The sequence below is a fragment of the Salvelinus namaycush genome, chromosome 14 (genome assembly GCF_016432855.1).
Source record: "Salvelinus namaycush isolate Seneca chromosome 14, SaNama_1.0, whole genome shotgun sequence".
In the NCBI taxonomy this organism is placed as follows: Eukaryota; Metazoa; Chordata; class Actinopteri; order Salmoniformes; family Salmonidae; genus Salvelinus; species Salvelinus namaycush.
The window spans coordinates 18011047-18032753 of record NC_052320.1 but is presented as its reverse complement, the minus strand read 5'-3'; the positions used below and the strand labels follow the sequence as shown (position 1 = coordinate 18032753).

At 44.5% G+C, this 21707-nt stretch overlaps 1 protein-coding gene across 2 annotated transcripts; it reads left to right on the top strand.

Moving 5' to 3' along the window:
* The first annotated feature begins 4137 nt into the window (after nucleotides 1–4137).
* Nucleotides 4138–20355, top strand: LOC120058872 (matrix remodeling-associated protein 8-like). 2 transcript variants are annotated; one of them, XM_039007611.1, is made up of 10 exons: nucleotides 4140–4451; nucleotides 10984–11010; nucleotides 11170–11475; nucleotides 11618–11719; nucleotides 11829–12329; nucleotides 17031–17195; nucleotides 19037–19067; nucleotides 19158–19237; nucleotides 19401–19454; nucleotides 19587–20355. In XM_039007611.1, the coding sequence occupies exons 1-10, from the start codon at nucleotides 4433–4435 to the stop codon at nucleotides 19610–19612; spliced, it is 1311 nt and encodes a 436-aa protein (XP_038863539.1). In that variant the 5' UTR covers nucleotides 4140–4432; the 3' UTR covers nucleotides 19613–20355. The 2 variants fall into 2 exon arrangements, 1 of the variants encoding a protein (XP_038863539.1); XR_005478068.1 differs by lacking the exons at nucleotides 19037–19067; nucleotides 19587–20355 and having other exon boundaries at nucleotides 4138–4451; nucleotides 19401–19445.
* Nucleotides 20356–21707: the final 1352 nt, after the last annotated feature.

The window sequence follows — 21707 nt, the reverse complement described above, 5'->3', positions numbered from 1 at the left end:
GATGGAATACACAGAGGATCTGGATGTGAGCTGGACTGAAGAAATCCCCAGAGGGATGGAATACACAGAGGATCTGGATGTGAGCTGGACCGAAGAAATCCCCAGAGGGATGGAATACACAGAGGATCTGGATGTGAGCTGGACTGAAGAAATCCCCAGAGGGATGGAATACACAGAGGATCTGGATGCGAGCTGGACTGAAGAAATCCCCAGAGGGATGGAATACACAGAGGATCTGGATGTGAGCTGGACTGAAGAAATCCCCAGAGGGATAGAATACACAGAGGATCTGGATACGAGCTGGACTGAAGAAATCCCCAGAGGGATGGAATACACAGAGGATCTGGATGTGAGCTGGACTGAAGAAATCCCCAGAGGGATGGAATACACAGAGGATCTGGATGTGAGTTGGACTGAAGAAATCCCCAGAGGGATGGAATACACAGAGGATCTGGATGTGAGCTGGACTGAAGAAATCCCCAGAGGGATGGAATACACAGAGGATCTGGATGTGAGCCGGACCGAAGAAATCCCCAGAGGGATGGAATACACAGAGGATCTGAATGTGAGCTGGACTGAAGAAATCCCCAGAGGGATGGAATACACAGAGGATCTGGATGTGAGCTGAACTGAAGAAATCCCCAGAGGGATAGAATACACAGAGGATCTGGATGTGAGCTGGACTGAAGAAATCCCCAGAGGGATGGAATACACAGAGGATCTGGATGTGAGCTGGACTGAAGAAATCCCCAGAGGGATGGAATACACAGAGGATCTGGATGTGAGCTGGACTGAAGAAATCCCCAGAGGGATGGAATACACAGAGGATCTGGATGTGAGCTGGACCGAAGAAATCCCCAGAGGGATGGAATACACAGAGGATCTGAATGTGAGCTGGACTGAAGAAATCCCCAGAGGGATGGAATACACAGAGGATCTGGATGTGAGCTGGACTGAAGAAATCCCCAGAGGGATGGAATACACAGAGGATCTGGATGTGAGCTGGACTGAAGAAATCCCCAGAGGGATGGAATACACAGAGGATCTGGATGTGAGCTGGACTGAAGAAATCCCCAGAGGGATGGAATACACAGAGGATCTGGATGTGAGCTGGACTGAAGAAATCCCCAGAGGGATGGAATACACAGAGGATCTGGATGTGAGCTGGACTGAAGAAATCCCCAGAGGGATGGAATACACAGAGGATCTGGATGTGAGCTGGACCGAAGAAATCCCCAGAGGGATGGAATACACAGAGGATCTGGATGTGAGCTGGACTGAAGAAATCCCCAGAGGGATGGAATACACAGAGGATCTGGATGCGAGCTGGACTGAAGAAATCCCCAGAGGGATGGAATACACAGAGGATCTGGATGTGAGCTGGACTGAAGAAATCCCCAGAGGGATAGAATACACAGAGGATCTGGATACGAGCTGGACTGAAGAAATCCCCAGAGGGATGGAATACACAGAGGATCTGGATGTGAGCTGGACTGAAGAAATCCCCAGAGGGATGGAATACACAGAGGATCTGGATGTGAGTTGGACTGAAGAAATCCCCAGAGGGATGGAATACACAGAGGATCTGGATGTGAGCTGGACTGAAGAAATCCCCAGAGGGATGGAATACACAGAGGATCTGGATGTGAGCCGGACCGAAGAAATCCCCAGAGGGATGGAATACACAGAGGATCTGAATGTGAGCTGGACTGAAGAAATCCCCAGAGGGATGGAATACACAGAGGATCTGGATGTGAGCTGGACTGAAGAAATCCCCAGAGGGATAGAATACACAGAGGATCTGGATGTGAGCTGGACTGAAGAAATCCCCAGAGGGATGGAATACACAGAGGATCTGGATGTGAGCTGGACTGAAGAAATCCCCAGAGGGATGGAATACACAGAGGATCTGGATGTGAGCTGGACTGAAGAAATCCCCAGAGGGATGGAATACACAGAGGATCTGGATGTGAGCTGGACCGAAGAAATCCCCAGAGGGATGGAATACACAGAGGATCTGAATGTGAGCTGGACTGAAGAAATCCCCAGAGGGATGGAATACACAGAGGATCTGGATGTGAGCTGGACTGAAGAAATCCCCAGAGGGATAGAATACACAGAGGATCTGGATGTGAGCTGGACTGAAGAAATCCCCAGAGGGATGGAATACACAGAGGATCTGGATGTGAGCTGGACTGAAGAAATCCCCAGAGGGATGGAATACACAGAGGATCTGGATGTGAGCTGGACTGAAGAAATCCCCAGAGGGATGGAATACACAGAGGATCTGGATGTGAGCTGGACTGAAGAAATCCCCAGAGGGATGGAATACACAGAGGATCTGGATGTGAGCTGGACTGAAGAAATCCCCAGAGGGATGGAATACACAGAGGATCTGGATGTGAGCTGGACTGAAGAAATCCCCAGAGGGATGGAATACACAGAGGATCTGGATGTGAGCTGGACTGAAGAAATCCCCAGAGGGATAGAATACACAGAGGATCTGGATGTGAGCTGGACTGAAGAAATCCCCAGAGGGATGGAATACACAGAGGATCTGGATGTGAGCTGGACTGAAGAAATCCCCAGAGGGATGGAATACACAGAGGATCTGGATGTGAGCTGGACTGAAGAAATCCCCAGAGGGATGGAATACACAGAGGATCTGGATGTGAGCTGGACTGAAGAAATCCCCAGAGGGATAGAATACACAGAGGATCTGGATGTGAGCTGGACTGAAGAAATCCCCAGAGGGATGGAATACACAGAGGATCTGGATGTGAGCTGGACTGAAGAAATCCCCAGAGGGATGGAATACACAGAGGATCTGGATGTGAGCTGGACTGAAGAAATCCCCAGAGGGATGGAATACACAGAGGATCTGGATGTGAGCTGGACCGAAGAAATCCCCAGAGGGATGGAATACACAGAGGATCTGAATGTGAGCTGGACTGAAGAAATCCCCAGAGGGATGGAATACACAGAGGATCTGGATGTGAGCTGGACTGAAGAAATCCCCAGAGGGATAGAATACACAGAGGATCTGGATGTGAGCTGGACTGAAGAAATCCCCAGAGGGATGGAATACACAGAGGATCTGGATGTGAGCTGGACTGAAGAAATCCCCAGAGGGATGGAATACACAGAGGATCTGGATGTGAGCTGGACTGAAGAAATCCCCAGAGGGATGGAATACACAGAGGATCTGGATGTGAGCTGGACTGAAGAAATCCCCAGAGGGATGGAATACACAGAGGATCTGGATGTGAGCTGGACTGAAGAAATCCCCAGAGGGATGGAATACACAGAGGATCTGGATGTGAGCTGGACTGAAGAAATCCCCAGAGGGATGGAATACACAGAGGATCTGGATGTGAGCTGGACTGAAGAAATCCCCAGAGGGATAGAATACACAGAGGATCTGGATGTGAGCTGGACTGAAGAAATCCCCAGAGGGATGGAATACACAGAGGATCTGGATGTGAGCTGGACTGAAGAAATCCCCAGAGGGATGGAATACACAGAGGATCTGGATGTGAGCTGGACTGAAGAAATCCCCAGAGGGATGGAATACACAGAGGATCTGGATGTGAGCTGGACTGAAGAAATCCCCAGAGGGATAGAATACACAGAGGATCTGGATGTGAGCTGGACTGAAGAAATCCCCAGAGGGATGGAATACACAGAGGATCTTCAACAAACAATCCAAAGTCTCAGAGAGATTGAAGAGTACAGACTGAACGTCTGTACTCTTCTGGCACGCTGCTGACTGACAGGAATCACATGCTTCTCATCAGCCTGCTCTCCTCTCTGCTACTTGAAATAAGACATTAGTGATGTGGACATTTTCCAGTTGTGTTCTGCCCTCTCCTGTTAAGTGTGATGGTTGTTGCAAGTAGGTGAAAAAAAAAACAATAAAGATTTTTTTCACATCCTGATTATTCACTCTACTCTACATACCAGTATGTTCATACCTTCTTAGAATAGGCTGTTATTTAATGCCTTCTCCTATGCAGTTTCCTAAGTCAAACAGTGGGTGGCAGTATTGTACAACCTTTGTTTCATTGAACATTGTGAACTTGGCAGTCTCAAAGATGTTCAGCTGAAATAGTCTATTGTTGTTCAGTCAGTGACACAGTTATAAAACTATTCTGGTAAGCTGTGATATTAGGTCAGAAGAAGTGATCACTTTCAAAGATGTTCTCACTCAGTAGCAGTGCCAGGAAGGTGTAGGGTTTCACAGGCAAGCGGAGGAGGGACGTACACAGCTGGTTTAGACTCTGGAGACTTCTGCAGTTTTGTTGTTGCTGGTTGATGAACTTTCTTCAGGTGTTGCTGTCCTCTATCCATTGATGCGCAAAACACTGTGTTGTAACCTACCTACTTTTATCCCATTTTTTGAGTAAGAGTTGTAGGAGAAAGACTGGAAGACATGTGGCGGTTGTTTCTAAGTAAGTTCCAACTATGTTTTTACTAAAACAAGAACAAAGCTTTGAGAAGTAGGCTATGCAAACCATTTTAAAGAGTCAATGCCAGGGAAGATGGTAAAGCTTTAATAAATGCATTTCTAAGATGTTATACACAGTTAAGGGGGTGTTTCTTGTACTGTGGTTAGTCGAACATTTGTTCTCCATTGGTATTTTGTTTGTTCTGTTTGACAATTAAAAATTTGTTGTACAAAAAAGTAGCTATAGGTGATGATCTCCATCACCTTACTTTTATGGTGTAAGCCGAAAACAATCATAATTACAATCTTGACCACCTTGTTAATTTTATTTTTTTTGATCTACTTATGAAGTGAATGCGTATCATTTTGACCGATCAGTGATAGAGTAGTGTATAAAAATCAAATAGACTGAATTGAACAAATGTAAATTTATCCGGGACAGGCATTGTGTAAATGAGGTAAACACAAAAAAAATGTCATCATGTCTGCCTCAGTTATCTGGTGGTGTGTGGGTGCTTTTCTTATGGGTTCACTCTGATGTGTTTTGAGTTAACTGCGGTCAGAGTAGGAGAGTCAGCACAATCCCTGCAGCCTGTCATTATATGTGTCAGTAATGAGTGTCTCACCATAAATGAGCTGAAGTTACTCGAGATACAGGGGAAGGGGATTACCACTCCAAAAAACATTTAGGGGCCTTAGACTCCTAGCGAATAACAATGTCTTATATGAACTGTGAAAAAAAGTAATTTCTTCATGAATTCTTGTAAAAAAAATGCATTAGCGTGATAATATGTTCACAGTTGAATGATTTACCAGTATCGTGGTGGTTGCAAAAATTCGTAGGAGAGGAAACCATGTGCATGATTTTTGCCTGTGGCCTCATGAATTAATAAATGTTAAAACTGAACATTGAATATAAAACACAATAGGGATTCACCTTAATATTTAAGTTATTGTGAAAGTTGCAGTCATTAAACATGGCAATCCACTAGCATGTAGTTAAGTCTTTAAGTGTTCATTTGGCTGCCTGAGTCAGTCAGCTACTGCATCAGAGATCAAGGAGAAAATGATAGGGTTTTAGACACAGTTTCTTCTCTGTCGACAGAATACTTTCTACTCTTCAGTGCTGCTCACGCCACCATTTTCCAGTAGGCTCTCACATGCAAGTACAGTGGCATACTCAGTATTGGACTATTATGAGCTCATTGTACAAAACCCTCCGACTGCAGTCACTCAAACTCTGACACACTTTTTCACTCATTGACATGCATAGACATGTTGATCATATAGATGAGACATCTTGCCTCTTCTAGGTATCGTCTAGTTATATAAAACATCAGCATTAAAGTGTCAGAAGTGGATGATAGTCATTTTAATCCAGAACGATCCTTTGAAATAAATAATGTTATTTCAATGTCCATAGAGACAAGCACCTGGTCTCTACTGTCTCTCATAAACCCCACAACTACCCCTTCAAAACAGAATACTGTAGGCCTACTCAAAACCATTATGATCCATTTTTATGGCGTTAATTTAAACACAACATAAGCCTGCCTGCTAAACCTATGTGACTTGACAAGAATAGCTAACATACACTGGTATTACAATAGGCATATATGACCTATGTAATAGGCAGCCAGCTGTAGTGCTGGGCTGTGGCAGTGGTCACTTTGTGTTACCCCCCAGGACCTTGGCCTTGAAAGAGGTTATCAGGGGAATGAATAAATCCTCTGTGTGCTGCCTGGGCTGTATACATCTCACTGCTGCTGCTGGCCCTTAGGTAAACAGCACATGTAATAGCACTTAGTGAAAATCTGGGTTAGAAAAAGAAGACTTGCAACAGGGAATCCTTCAGTCCCAAGAGAGTTAAAACACACATGTAGAGAAGTATATACAGTACCAGTCAAAAGTTTGGACACACCTACTCATTGAAGAGTTTTTCTTTATTTGTACTATTTTCTACATTGTAGAATAATAGTGAAGACATCAAAACTATGAAATAACACATATGGAATCATGTAGTAACCCAAAAAGTGTTAAACAAATATATTTTATAAATATATTTTATATTTTATATTCCTCAAAGTAGCCACCCTTTGCCTTGATTCTTGATTACAGCTTTGCACACTCTTGGCGTTCTCTCAACCAGCTTCACCTGGAATGCTTTTCCAACGGTCTTGAAGGAGTTCCCACATATGCTGAGCACTTGTTGGCTGCTTTTCCTTCACTCTGCAGTTCAACTCATCCCAAACCATCTCAATTGGGTTGAGGTCAACTGATTGTGAAGGCCAGGTCATCTGATGCAGCACTCCATCACTCTCCTTCTTGGTCAAATAGCCTTTACACAGCCTTGAGGTGTGTTGGGTCATTGTCCTGTTGAAAAACAGATGATAGTCCCACTAAGTGCAAACCAGATGGAATGGCGTATTGCTGCAGAATGCTTTGATACACAGGGGATAATGGGGCAAATGGGCGACACCTGGAGGGGGGCAGAGACAAACACAAATACAGATGAAACAGATCAGGGTGTGACAGTACCCCCCCTCTAGGGATGCCCCCTGGCGTCCTACCTGGGCGTATACCTGGTTGACCGGGGTGCCGACGATGGAACTCAGTGATGAGGGCTGGGTCCAGGATGTTCCTAGCGGGGACCCAGCACCTCTCCTCCAGGCCATAACCCTCCCAGTCAACCAGGTACTGGGATCCCCTGCCCCACGGCCATACCTTCAGGAGGCGCCTCACCGTGTATGTCGGTTAGCCGTCGATGAGACGGGGGAGAGGGATGGGCCTGGAAACAGGAAACAAAGGGCTGTGAGACATAGGTTTAATCCTAGAACATGAAAAGGGGGATGTATACGGAGGATATGGGGCAACAGAAGACAAACAGTAGAGGGGCTAATAATCTTGGAGATGGGGAAAGGGCCAATAAAACGGGGGGAAAGTTTGCGGGACTCTACCCGGAAGGGCAGATCCCGAGGGGAGAGCCATACCCTCTGCCCAAGATGATAGTGGGTAGCCGGGGTCGACGATAACTGGAGATGGTATTGAGAAGAGCCGACCGAGCACTCTTCCAGGTACGCCGACAGCGCCGGACGAACATCTTTGCATCTTTGACCTCTTCCTCTTGCTCTGGGAAGAGCAGGGGTTGATAACCCACGGAGCATTTGAAGGGAGAGAGCCCAGTGGCCAAGCAGGGAAGGGTGTTCCCGGGGTACTCCACCCACACGAGTTGCTGGCTCCAGGTGGTGGGTTTGGCCGAGATGAGGCTCCAAGTCCTGATTGGCACGCTCCGAGTGACCGTTGGATTTGGGATGAAACCCGGAGGACAGGCTGGCCGATGACCCAATGTGCAGAACGCCTTCCAGAACCGGGACGAGAACTGAGGACCACGGTCGGAAACCATTTCAACCGGAAGTCCATGGATCTGGAAAAGACGTGCTGCACCATGAGCTGGGCCGTCTCCTTGGCAGAAGGTAGCTTGGAGAGGGGAATGAAATGGCGGCTTTGGAGAACCTGTCCACCACCGTGAGGATAGTGGTGTTTCCTTCAGACGGAGGGAGACCAGTGACAAAGTCCAGGGATATATGTGACCAGAGACGGTGAGGGACAGGAAGAGGTTGAAGGAGGCCAGCCAGAGCATGCCGAAGAGCTTTGTTCTGAGCACAGACGGTGCAGGCGGCGACGAACTCAGAATCGTCCGAAACCATGGTGGGCCACCAAAAGCGTTGTTGCACAAAGGCCAGGGTTCGACAGGAGCCAGGGTGGCAGGCAAGTCTGGAGGAATGAGCCCATTCCAAGACCGGGGAGTGGGCAGCGTCTGGGAGAAACATCCGGGTTAGCTGGGCCCCCCCACCCCGGGCCCGAGGGTGTAGAAGCGGGGCAATAGCGGCGTGAAAGAGCGTCAGGCTTAACATTCTTAGACCCCGGGCGGTATAAGATGGTGAAGTTGAACCGGGTGAAAGACAGTGCCCGTCGAGCTTGCCTGGAGTTGAGACAGTTGGCGGTGTGGAGATATTCCAGGTTCTTGTGATCCGTCCACACTATGAATTGAAGTTCCGCCCCCTCTAACCAGTTTTTCCACTCCTCCAAGGCCATCTTCACCGCGAGTAGTTCTTTGTTCCCCACATCATAATTCCTCTCCATGGCATTAAGGCGATGGGAGAAGAAGGCGCAGGGATGCAGCTTAAGGTCTAGGGCAGAACGCTGGGACAGGACGGCCCCCATTCTGACATCCGAAGCGTCGACCTCCACCACGAACTGATGGGATGAGTCCGGATCGATCAATATGGGAGCTGTGGTGAAGCGGTGCTTTAGGTCCAGGAACGCCCGGTCAGCAGCTGGGGACCACGTGAACGGGACCTTGGGAGAGGTGAGTACTGACAGGGGGAAGCCAGGGTGCTGCAGCTCGAAGATGAGGGAACACTGGGAGAGAAACGCCCGACAGGTTCCTGACCCTCCAGCAAAGCATTTCGGAGGATGTAAGCGGGTTCTCGGGAAGCCGGGGTGGCCTGGGGAGACGCACTGCTGACAGCGGTGTTACTGGGGGGCTGGAAGGCTACTGTCGTGGCCGGCTGCCTCACTGATAATCTGCGGAATTGCTCCAGCAATGTATTCAAGGCACAGTCATGGCGCTCTGCCAAGGTCTGAAATCCATCCAGAAGACCTCGAAGTAACTCATTGTGTCTCCCAATGGTGGGTCCTTGGGAGGAGATGGTGTTGCGGGTCTGCTGAGTCAGTCATGGCCAGTTCGTACTATCAGACCTCAGGATAAGACCCAGATGCAGACATTTCGAAGTAACAAAAGTGCATTACAAAACAGGGGACAGGCAAATGACAGGTCAAGGGCAGGCAGAGGTCAGTAATCCAGATCAGAGTCCGAAAGGTACAGAACAGCAGGCAGGCTCAGGGCAGGCAGAGGTCAGTAATCCAGGGCAGTGTCACAATGTACAGAACGGCAGGCAGGCTCAGGGTCATGGCAGGCCGAATGGTCAAAACCGGGAAAACAGGGACTAGCGCGAAAACAGGAGTAGGGGAAAAACGCTGGTAGGCTTGATGAGACAAGACCAGCTGGCAACAGACAACAGAGAACACAGGTATAAATACACAGGGGATAATGGGGCAAATGGGAAACACCTGGAGGGGGGTGGAGACAAGCACAAAGACAGGTAAAACTGATCAGGGTGTGACAGTGGTTGCCTTGAATTCTAAATAAATTACTGACAGTGTCACCAGCAAAGCACCCCCACACCCTCACACCTCCTCTTCCATGCTTCCCGGTGGGAACTACACATGTGGAGATCATTCGTTCACCTACTCTGCATCTCACAAAGACACGGCAGTTGGAACCCAAAATCTCAAATTTGGACTCATCAGACCAAAGGACAGATTTCCACCGGTCTAATGTCCATTGCTTGTGTTTCTTGGCCCAAGCAAGTCTCTTCTCATTATTGGTGTCCTTTAGTAGTGGTTTCTTTGCAGAAATTTGACCATGAAAGCTTGATTCACGCAGTCTCCTCTGAACAGTTGATGTTGAGACGTGTCTGTTACTTGAACTCTTATTTGGGTTGCAATCTGAGGCTGGTAACTCTAATGAACTCATCCTCTGCGGCAGAGGTAACTGGGTCTTCCTTTCCTGTGGCAGTCGTCATCAGAGCCAGTTTCATCATAGCGCTTGATGATTTTTACGACTACACTTAAAGAACATTTCAAAGTTCTTGAAATTGTACGAATTGACTGACCATATCTTAAAGTAATGACAGAATGTTATTTATCTTTGCTTATTTGAGCTGTTCTTGCCATAATATGGACTTTGTCTTTTACCAAATAGGGCTATTTACTGTATACTACTCCTACCTTGTCACAACACAGGAAAGAAATTCCACAAATTAACTTTTAACAAGGCACACATGTTAATTAAAATGCATTCCAGGAGACTACCTAATGAAGCTGGTTGAGAGAATGCCAAAAGTGTGCAAAGCTGTCATCAAGGCAAAGGGTGGCTACTTTGAAGAATCTCAAATATAAAATGTATTTTGATTTGTTTAACACTTTTTTGGTTACTACATGATTCCATGTGTGTTATTTCATAGTGTTGATGTCTTCACTATTACTCTACAATGTAGAAGAAAATAAAACTTGAATGAGTAGGTGTGTCCAAACTTTTGACTGGTACTGTACATCTCGCTTACTTATTTCACAAAATTCAGGCATATACAGTATTTTAATGAAAACAATCATGGTCTTTATTGTTCCTTTGGTGCTGACACTCCCTTTAATTTAAATTCCTCCTCCCTGCTTCATTCTTACATATTCTTCTTGGTTTTCTGTTGGCCTATTTTTCTCTATCCCTCCACCCAGTTGTCTCAGTTACCCAGCTGTAATACCAGTCAGTCCTGGCTACTGTATTAGCTATCCGTTCACAACAACAGCATCATGACCAGAAGTCAGGGGTCAGCTCAGGTCAAACCCTGCCAGACAGATAGTTATTGTTCAGATAGCTATGATGACTCAGTTGCATTTTCTATTATTTGTTTCAGTTTCTTCTGTCTTCTTCCTGCCCAGTGGTAAGTCCTCATAAAATATGACTTAATTGTATAACTCATTGTATTGCATTCAAAACATTTATGCATGTGTTTGCGGCTTTGATTTGTAGTGTGTGATTTATGGGGTTTTAGGTCTTTGCCAAGTTTACTAATACGTCCCATGTGTGTGTATTGCATTAGCGTGGGGCCAGAGCAGCAGCAAGTTAGATGTGGTGGTGGAGGCCCGTAATATCACCCTCCCAGCCGGGACCCAGGCCGTGCTGCCCTGCCACAGCTCCCGCATGATATGGACCCGGGACCGGCTGAAGGATCGCCAGAGGGTGGTCCACTGGGACCTGTTCCGGAGCACACCAGAGTACTCTGTGGAAAGGATACTGGACATGTCTGCTGGCGTCAAAGAGAGAGTCTACAATGGGTTCAACAAGGGCCGCATAACCATCCCCAAAACCGCCTTCACTGACGGGAACTTCTCCCTCGTCATCAACAGTGAGTTGGGCCTGTGGTCTATTGTATGCTTATGACTGTAAACACTCCATAAAATATTCAGTAATTTCATGCTGGACGACATTAATATTACACGAATTCTTGGAATCTAGAAATGTACTTGTAATGTATGTTATTCTTCCAGATGTAGGAACAGCTGATCGAGGTGTTTATAGTTGTAATCTGCATCACCACTACTGCCAGCTTCACCAGTCCATCAAGATACAGCTCAACACCACCAAGTCAGGTGACTACCCTCAATACATTTCTGAATAGTAATACTCTAAGTAATTTTGTGTATTGGCACTATTTGTTTCGCTTATTTTGATAACACATTTCAACCTGTCCTGTCTCAGTCCGTAAGGAGAAGCGTTACTGGGACGGGGACAAGACAGTGTTTGTGGTGTTGCTGGGCAGCTCTGTGGTGTTGCCTTGTGTGAACAGGCGGCCCCTGTGGATGGAGGGCCAGCAGGAGGACCAGCAGCAGGTAGCCCACTGGGACTGGCAGCCACCTGGGGTGAGACCTGATGGAGCTGACCGCATGGTGGACCTTTACGCCTCTGGAGAGCGCCGGCAGTATGGACCACTCTTCCCTGTGGACAAGATGAGTGTCTCTGAGGATGCCTTCTCTGTAGGGGATTTCTCTCTGACCATCTCTAATCTCCAGCCTGTCGACAAGGGCCTGTACTCCTGTCACCTGCACCACCACTACTGCGGCCTGCACGAGAGACGCATCTTCAGGCTCATGGTGGGGCCTTCACTGCCCCCACCTCCTCCGGTCCTCACTGCTGCCCCTGTTGCCCCTGCTGTCCCGACTGTCCTTGCTATCCCCCACAGACTCCCCAATGATGACCCAAGTAAGAGACTCAGCATTACCCTTTATTTTAGGAATTGCTTCTCTGATGGGAAATGTGAACCTTTTGAAATCTTCATTAGAACATAACAAAGTAAGAATGCAACTACAGTTCTGTTCTTTGAAAGCACTTTCTCTTTTCTCTTTCTCTTTTCAACTATAATTAATTCTATCTTCTCTCTATAATCTCTTTTTCACATCTTCTCTGCGTTTCGCTTTCCCTAATCTGATTGGTGTGTGTCTGTCTTTTCAGAGGTTTTTATAGTCTGAGAACACTGTTCCTGGGATGTATTTATGGGTAATTTTTACGTATAGGCATTTTTGGTTGGTTAAGTCAGTGCATCTTTGTGGCAGATCTCTCCTCAAACCTTTTCCCTGTCTGCACGAGAGGAAGGGAGAGAGAAAGAGGGAATGAAGGAATGGTTGAAAGAAGCAACAAAAGAAACAGACTGAGAAAAAGGGAGCGAGAAAAAAAGAATGAAATAATGCATTTGGCCGCAGAAAAAACGTCATAGAGGGAGAAAGAGCGAGAGAGAACTGAGAGTTTTGGAGTGTGGAGAGAGGGGAATCTGACTGTGATGTTGGACAGCAGGCAGGCTGTCTGAAAAAGTCTGTCTGGAAGGCCACTAATTGGCCATAACGGAAGTGCTCTCATTTTCATTGGAGACCTTTTTCCACAGTTGAGCAATGGCTTAGTTCACCATTTTAGCTCCACAGAGTCAGACAGGAGCAGTAAAGCCAGACTCCAGGGGAAAGAGGGAGCATGGTTAAGCTTTGCATCTGGTGCATTGGGATTTCTCTGTTAGTCTCTTTTAGTTTCATTAGGGAGTGAACGTTATTTATAGTAAGGGTTACATGGAGAAAATCTGACCTGTCTGAAATGAAAATGGATGGCCCTCCCTTCAGCAAAATATATTTGACCAAAACCCTCCCTGAGCGCTTGAATTTTTTTAAACATAAAGTGGATAGCAGAGAACATGCCTACCATTTACCCTCCCTTTTTGGACAGACCAGAGCCTTAGATATGCCTTTTTAGAAACTGTTCTTCATCCTGTAAGCATTACATGGCAACGCAAGAATTTTGATAGCACACAGGGCTGCGGGCCAGAATGTTGTTCTTTCATCGTATTTGAGAAAAAAATATCCTTTTATAAACATTTCATGCAATTCTATGTAATTTGACACAATATTTTTAATACCACACAAATTACTGAAATGACAGGCTAGTAATGGACAGAGTGATAGGCCTATGTGTTCATCTTATCATATTTATCCAATGCCAAATCAGTCTGTCTTGTTTGCAAAAAACTGTCTCTGTTTGCAAATAATTACATCTGTGACATCCTTATGAATCTGAGCATGTGCTTTCAAAAGTTAGACCTACCTGATGCAGAGAAATGGATGCTTTAACTGCTGGCTACTCTTCTTCCGTGGGTTAACATAATGAGAGAAGGTCGCTAGTGTTTCCCTAAAAGATGTCTGGATTTAAACATCTTTTATGGTACAGAAAGTGAATAGCTAAATCAATTGATAGTGACAGAATTAGATTACTTCCCAAACAAAGTGAAATTTTTGTCTCCTCGGCTATAGAGGGTTATAGCTCTATCTCTGAATGTCAAAGAAACTAAACAATGATATTCCCATATGCATCCGGGTATTTTACAGCTTGTTTCTAGCATAAATAATCACGGACCAAAGCACTGTTATATATCACTTTATAATCAGATCCGTTTTATTTTCTTCAAAATCGTAAGCTAACGAGGGTTTAGGCCTGTGCTTTTTTGCCATTGTCTTTAATAAAAGGTAGGCCTATGGTATACCCTCTCATACCCCTCAATTCGGATCCTGGTCTTAACTTAACAGCCTTTCACTGACAAGGAGGTAGGCTATTTAAAGAGCATAGGCTATAGGCCGGTCCTTGTGCAAGATATTGCATTTTTTGGACTAGGCCTAATCAAAAACTATTTTCTGAATAATTTTTGGACTCTCCTCCTGTACTGCCACTGTAGGCCTACACAGCACAGCATTGGTTAGGCAGCACAAAAAAAAGGTTTGATCAGCAAGAGTAGAGCAGGCCGGGGCTCATGGTTGGAATATCCATTGCAGTACATAATGCAGCCTAGTTTAATTTAAACCATCCCAGAAGCTATCTTAGAAATATAACTTTGCTTTGTGCTTCTCCTAACATGTACTTCATAGCCTATAGGCTGTGGATAATTTGATAGCGACCACACTAAATAGCCTATAGGCACACTTGATATTCCCCAGAGATGAGATGCGGCATCAGGCACACATTGATATATATCCTAATGAGCAACTCATTCTAAAACACTGAGAAATGTTTAAATGTCATCAATTACAGACTACATGACCCTCCCCTGGACTAGATTTAAAAAATACTAAACCCTCCCCTTGACTAAAATGTAAAAAGCATGACCCTCTCCATTTTCCTCCAGGTAACCATTCTGTACATTTCCATCCATCCCTAATCTTTCCCAGACTCTCTTCAGTAGCCTATCTTTACAGAACAGTAGTATATCCCTACCCACTTCATCTCTAGTCTCTCTCCTTCTCTCTGGCCCTCTGCTTGTGGCGTGTTTATCAGCAGCAGAAGGAAGTGTGCTACATCTGTTCAGCATCTGGGCCAGCTGGGACATAAAAGGGAATAGTTGGGGGGGTTCTGTGTTAGATTTGGATCCTGCTTCACCCTTTTAAGATAGGTTGACCCATTTAACAGCATTGTAAAGTATGCAGGGAAGACATTCACATGGATCAATGCATACATGGCTTGAGGTCTTTCATTTTATCTGGACTTTTCTCCTACTTAGTTGTGCCCTTTCCTTTGTTAACTCCAGCCAACTCTTATCTGCGCTTACAGACCTCTACACTCCTCTATAATTGCAGAAGTCATTACCCCCCTCTTTTGTTACACTGTAATCATTTATGGCAAGCTGAGGTAGAGCTCAGTTCTGTTGTGACCACCAGAACGTGCATAAGTCAGTAACAGCGTGTAGCTAGCAGAGAATAGAATATGCTGTCAGTGTCTTCTTCTTTAAATGAAGACGTCTTCCCTCAGCTCATTGGCTGCAAATTAACCACATTGTTTCAACAAGACTAAAACCACACCCTGTGTGACCCCTGCAGTCTGCATGGCACGCCACACTGTGTTTCTGCGTATACGTTCTCATCTTATCTGTCAGCGGAAATGAAACAGTCAACAGCTGAGACACGGAGAGAGAACTGAGGCTTGACGAATTGTTCTCCAGAGATAGTTGACCTTGATCGTGACACTGCGGTTTTGTGCATATTAACATAATTCCAAACAGACAAGAGATAATTAGCAACCTTGATGCCCATTGGGAAGTGTTAAATTAGATTAATTGACTACAATTTGTTCTGTAAGACTGATGCGGTTTGCAAGATCCACCCAGGAGTGGTACCTGTCCTCAGATCATTTCTTATTTGAAGCCTGCCTCAACCTCGTACCTTTCCTCCGGCTAGTCATGACAAACCTGCGCTTTGGGCAAGGACAATAGATTTAAACTAGAGAAATGCCCCAAGGTGATGGAAATCACTACTATTTTGGTTGGGTTGAGTTATCTAACAGGTCTCAGCAGGGTATGGAGTAGTGTTAGTGTCATTAGCCTTCCCAAGTTTGGTCTCCACCATCATCATCCCCAATGACTATCATTTCTGTTCTCACCCCAGCAGGTGAGAGCGAGACCTGTTTGATAACAGTGGCATGCTGATTGAGGGTTATGGTGCAGTAACTGTTATTGTCTAATGGAAAAGTATGGATGGATGACATATTATTGTGTGCAGAGGGTTTGAGCAGATTCTAGCCAGTGGAAGAAACACCTCAGTGTGGGAAGAAACACTTGTATATGCCAATCTGAAATAGCTCTTTTTATCTATTAAATCATATGGCTTTCACAATTAACAAATCCCTCTCCCTCCCCCTCTCTCTGTCTGATATTTTGGTGTATTGCACAACTCTGCCTGAAAACTGGCAGAAGTTGTGTTTGTGTTGCAGAGGGCTTGATGACTGTGAGGTGAGTGTTGTCATATGTCTGCTCACACTGACCAGTCAGACTGGTGGAGTTTCAGGGACTGAGAGAGATGGCAACGGCTAGGATTTATTTTTCCATACTGTGCAAAAGGTTGACTGTGTTTATGAGAAGAAGTAAATAACTGGAAAACTCATTCAGACAGACTTGTCTGCACACAACAGAATTCCTCCCCTCTCCCCTCCCACCTTCCTTTTCTCCCTTTCCTTTCTTGGTTAATCTGTATTTCTATTTTAAGGAGAAAAATAGCAGCTGCATTGCATCAGGTCTGGAACTCATTACAGCTGAAAAGTGTTTTGACATAAAGCTGCTCTTCCTTACCTCACGCTCTCTACCTTACACTCCCTGAGAGAAATGAAAACCAACCTAAAATAAGCACAATTGTTTTTAACTGAAGCAGAAATAACATACGGGTGTAATTGTCCTTCAAAATGCAATATAAATGACATATAGCATTACATATAATAATTTTAACTGTCATTAAGATAAATCTTTTGAATTACATTTTAATTTCACTGAGCATGGATACAAGAAAATGTGAACAAGACAATGTACGTTGAACCACCAGACTGTGTTTATAAAGTATTGAGTGTTATTAGTGGATGGATGAATCCACTGTGTTGTCCTTCTACCTTCAGGCCCTGAGGTGGTTGAACTTGAGAGACCACGGGTAGTCAATGTCATCCTCCCTGAGCACCCAGGGCACTTCTTCCAGCAGATGGGCTACTTCCTGGCTACCTTCCTCCTCCTAGCCTTCATCATAACAATCGTCATTGTGCTTACCCGACGACGCAGAAAGAGAGGTAATGTGTGTGTGTCTTCCACAGTTGAAGTCGGAAGTTTACATACACTTAGGTTGGAGTCATTAAAACTCATTTTTCAACCACTCCACTTTAAAACTCATTTTTCAACCACTCCACAAATTTCTTGTTAACAAACTACTGTTTTGGCAAGTCGGTTAGGACATCTACTTTGTGTATGACACAAGTAATTTTCCCAACAATTGTTTACAGACAGATCATTTCACTTATAATTCATTGTATCACAATTCCAGTGGGCCAGAAGTTTACATACACTAAGTTGACTATGCCTTTAAACAGCTTGGAAAATTACAGAAAAGTATGTCATGGCTTTAGAAGCTTCTGATAGGCTAATTGATATCATTTGAGTCAATTGAAGGTGTACCTGTGGATGTATTTCAAGGCCTACCTTCAAACTCAGTGCCTCTTTGTTTGACATAATGGAAAAATCAAAAGAAATCAGCCAAGACCTCAGAAAAACAATTGTAGACCTCCACAAGTTTGGTTCATCCTTGGGAGCAATTTCCAAACGCCTGAAGGTACCACGTTCATATGTAAAAACAATAGTATGCAAGTATAAACTCCATGGGACCACGCAGCCGTCATACCGCTCAGGAAGGAGACGCATTCTGTCTCATTGAGATTAACGTACTTTGGTGCGAAAAGTGCAAATCAATCCCAGATCAACATCAAAGGACCTTGTGAAGATGCTGGAGGAAACAGGTACAAAAGTATCTATATCCACAGTAAAATGAGTCCTATATCGACATAATCTGAAAGGTCTCTCAGCAAGGAAGAAGCCACTGCTCCAAAACAGCCATAAAAAAGCCAGACTACGGTTTGCAACTGCACATGGAGACAAGAGCGTTCTTTCTGGAGTAATATCCTCTGGTCTGATGAATCAAAAATAGAACTGTTTGGCCATAATGACCATCGTTATGTTTGGAGGAAAAAGGGGGAAGCTTGCAAGCCCAAGAACACCATCCCAACCGTGAAGCACGGGGGTGGCAGCATCATGTTGTGGGGGTGCTTTGCTGCAGGGGGGACTGGTGCACTTCACAAAATAGATGGCTTTATGAGGAAGGAAAATTATGTGGATATATTGAAGCAACATCTCAAGACATCAGTCAGGAAGTTAAAGCTTGGTCGTAAATGAGCCTTCCAAATGGACAATGATCCCAAGCATACTTCCAAAGTTGTGGCAAAATGGCTTAAGGACAACAAAGTCAAGGTATTGGAGTGGCCATCACAAAGCCCTGACCTCAATCCTATAGAACATTTGTGGGCAGAACTGAAAAAGCGTGTGCGAGCAATGGAGGCCTACAAACCTGACTCAATTACAGCAGCTCTGTCAGGAGGAATGGGCCAAAATTCACCCAACTTATTGTGGAAAGCTTGTGGAAGGCTACCCGAAATGTTTGACCGAAGTTAAACAATTTAAAGGCAATGCTACCAAATACTAATTGAGTGTATGTAAACTTCTGACCCACTGGGAATGTGATGAAAGAAATAAAAGCTGAAATAAACAATTCTCTCCACTATTATTCTGACATTTCACATTCTTAAAATAAAGTGGTGATCCTAACTGACCTAAGACAGTGAATTTTTACTTTAATTAAATATCAGGAATTGTGAAAAACTGAGTTTAAATGTATTTGGCTAAGGTGTATGTAAACTTCCGACTTCAACTGTATGTATCTCTTCGTGACTCTTCTCTATCACACACAACCAAACTTTATATTTGTATGAATGTCCTCAATTTCATATTTAAATCAGTTAAATGGCTCTGTGTGTGATTGGTGATCTGTAATGGTGTGATTAAAGTATGTTTAATCTTGTTTTAGGGCTGGAGTACGACCTGCGCAGATCCGAACGGTCAGAACTGATTTAGTATGGTGGATGGTCACACTTGATAATGAGAACATGACTCACCATTAACCACCTCCCTCTCTTACTGGTAAACAGGAGTCATGTGACTGGCTACGATGACATCGCATTGGATGCCACAGAGCTGAAAGTCTGCACCCAGGAATACCTGAATTCAGGTAAGGTTCCCATGCTGCTGTAGGCCGTACTGTACCTCATATAAACTAGAGAGTTTGAACAGGGTGACTCAATAATGGCTACCGCTACACAGATCTCATACGGTATGGTACATCATGACATGGCGAATTTAATGACCCACCTTTTTGCACTTTCTATCCTTAGACTACAAAAACAACCTACTGAAAGAGAGAGATATGTCTAAAGGCTGCAATAAAGGTCAGTGTATGTGACAGCAGGGGTTCAAAACAAAAATTGCATGTCTCATTTAATGCCGTTGTTTTTTGCTAATGTCACTTCTCATTTCTTTCCTACCACTTATTCTTCCCTCCTCCATCTCTCTCTCTCTAGAAATGGATGGAAAGTTGTGGATATGAGACAGAGAGAGCTGATATGCCGCTGGCGGCTCCAGAGCAGACATACATGACTAGGAAGAGGAAATAAGGGATTAGAATGGTGGAATCCAAAAAGGACAGGAAAGGACTCTGTCTCTTTTTATAGACACCCCTTACCAAACACTCTTACCAAAACATTTCTGTTGCTGCGCCAGTTTTTAATATTTTATTTTATATTTTCATACTTGTGTATTCTGTATTCTGATCTGATGTTATTTCAATATGGCTAAACATGTCTTAAATTTTGTATTGTACTACACAGATATTTGATGTCAAGTATTTTATATTACAAAAAACAACCAGTGGGTGCTATACAACATTCGTTGTCTTTTTGTACATAACAAAATACTTTCTATCAGTATATGACTTCATTTTCAGAAAGCATGTTGTCTTTAAATGTATGTGGGAAAACTGTCATGTTCTGATTTCAGAGCTCAGCCAGCTCAGAATTAGTTGAGAATGTTTATTAAAATATTTGCACAAACCTGTAATTTACTAGTAATATACTAGTAACATTCATTCTGTCTGTAAAGGGTTTGTAAAGGGTCATAAGTATTTTATAGCTATGCTGTTAATTATTAGTTCATAACTTGCTTAGAAATCTGTATTAAGCCGTTATACCTGTTATAATGGTATTCTTACCAAGTTCATGCGATTGATGATCATGGACCACAAAGAAAGGCTATACATGTAATAAAACTCAGGAAATCAATCCTTAAACAGAATCAATGCATCCAGATGTGGTTGTTGAGAATGTACAGTTGTGGCCAAAAGTTTTGAGAATGACACAAATATTAATTTCCACAAAGTTTTCTGCTCCAGTGTCTTTAGATATTTTTGTCAGATGTTACTATGGAATGCTGAAGTATAATTACAAGCATTTCATAAGTGTCAAAGGCTTTTATTGACAGTTACATGAAGTTGATGCAAAGAGTCAATATTTGCAGTGTTGACCCTTCTTTTTCAAGACCTCTGCAATCCGCCCTGGCATGCTGTCAATTAACTTCTGGGCCACATCCTGGCTGATGGCAGCCCATTCTTGTATAATCAATGCTTGGAGTTTGTCAGAATTTGTGGGGTTTTGTTTGTCCACCTGCCTCTTGAGGATTGACCACAAGTTCTCAATGGAATTAAGGTCTGGGGAGTTTCCTGGCCACGGACCCAAAATATCGATGTTTTGTTCCCCGAGCCACTTAGTTATCACTTTTGCCTTATAGCAAGGTGCTCCATCATGCTGGAAAAGGCATTGTTCGTCACCAAACTGTTCCTGGATGGTTGGGAGAAGTTGCTCTCGGAGGATGTGTTGGTACCATTCTTTATTCATGGCTGTGTTCTTAGGCAAAATTGTGAGTAAGCCCACTCCTTTGGCTGAGAAGTAACCCCACACATGAATTGTCTCAGGATGCTTTACTGTTGGCATGACACAAGACTGATGGTAGCGCTCACCTTGTCTTCTCCGGACAAGCTTTTTTCCGAATGCCCCAAACAATTGGAAAGGGGATTCATCAGAGAAAATGACTTTAACCCCAGTCCTCAGCAGTCCAATCCCTGTACATTTTGCAGAATATCAGTCTGTCCCTGATGTTTTTCCTGGAGAGAAGTGTCTTCTTTGTTGCCCTTCTTGACACCAGGCCATCCTCCAAAAGTCTTTGCCTCAATGTGCGTGCAGATGCCCTCACACCTGCTTGCTGCCATTCCTGAGCAAGCTCTGTACTGGTGGTGCCCCGATCCCGCAGCTGAATCAACTTTAGGAGACGGTCCTTGCTGGACTTTCTTGGGCACCCTGAAGCCTTCTTCACAACAATTGAACCGCTCTCCTTGAAGTTCTTGATGATCCGATAAATGGTTGATTTAGGTGCAATCTTACTGGCAGCAATATCCTTGCCTGTGATGCCCTTTTTGTGCAAAGCAATGATGACGGCATGTGATTCCTTGCAGGTAACCATGGCTGACAGAGGAAGAACAATGATTCCAAGCACCACCCTCCTTTTGAAGCTTCCAGTCTGTTATTCGAACTCAATCAGCATGACAGAGTGATCTCCAGCCTTGTCCTTGTCAACACTCACACCTGTGTTAA

Coding starts and splice junctions, on each gene's coding strand:
- LOC120058872 (XM_039007611.1), top strand. Junction 12,330..17,030: donor ACTCCCCAATGATGACCCAA/GTAAGAGACTCA, acceptor TTCTACCTTCAG/GCCCTGAGGTGGTTGAACTT. Junction 17,196..19,036: donor CCGACGACGCAGAAAGAGAG/GTAATGTGTGTG, acceptor ATCTTGTTTTAG/GGCTGGAGTACGACCTGCGC.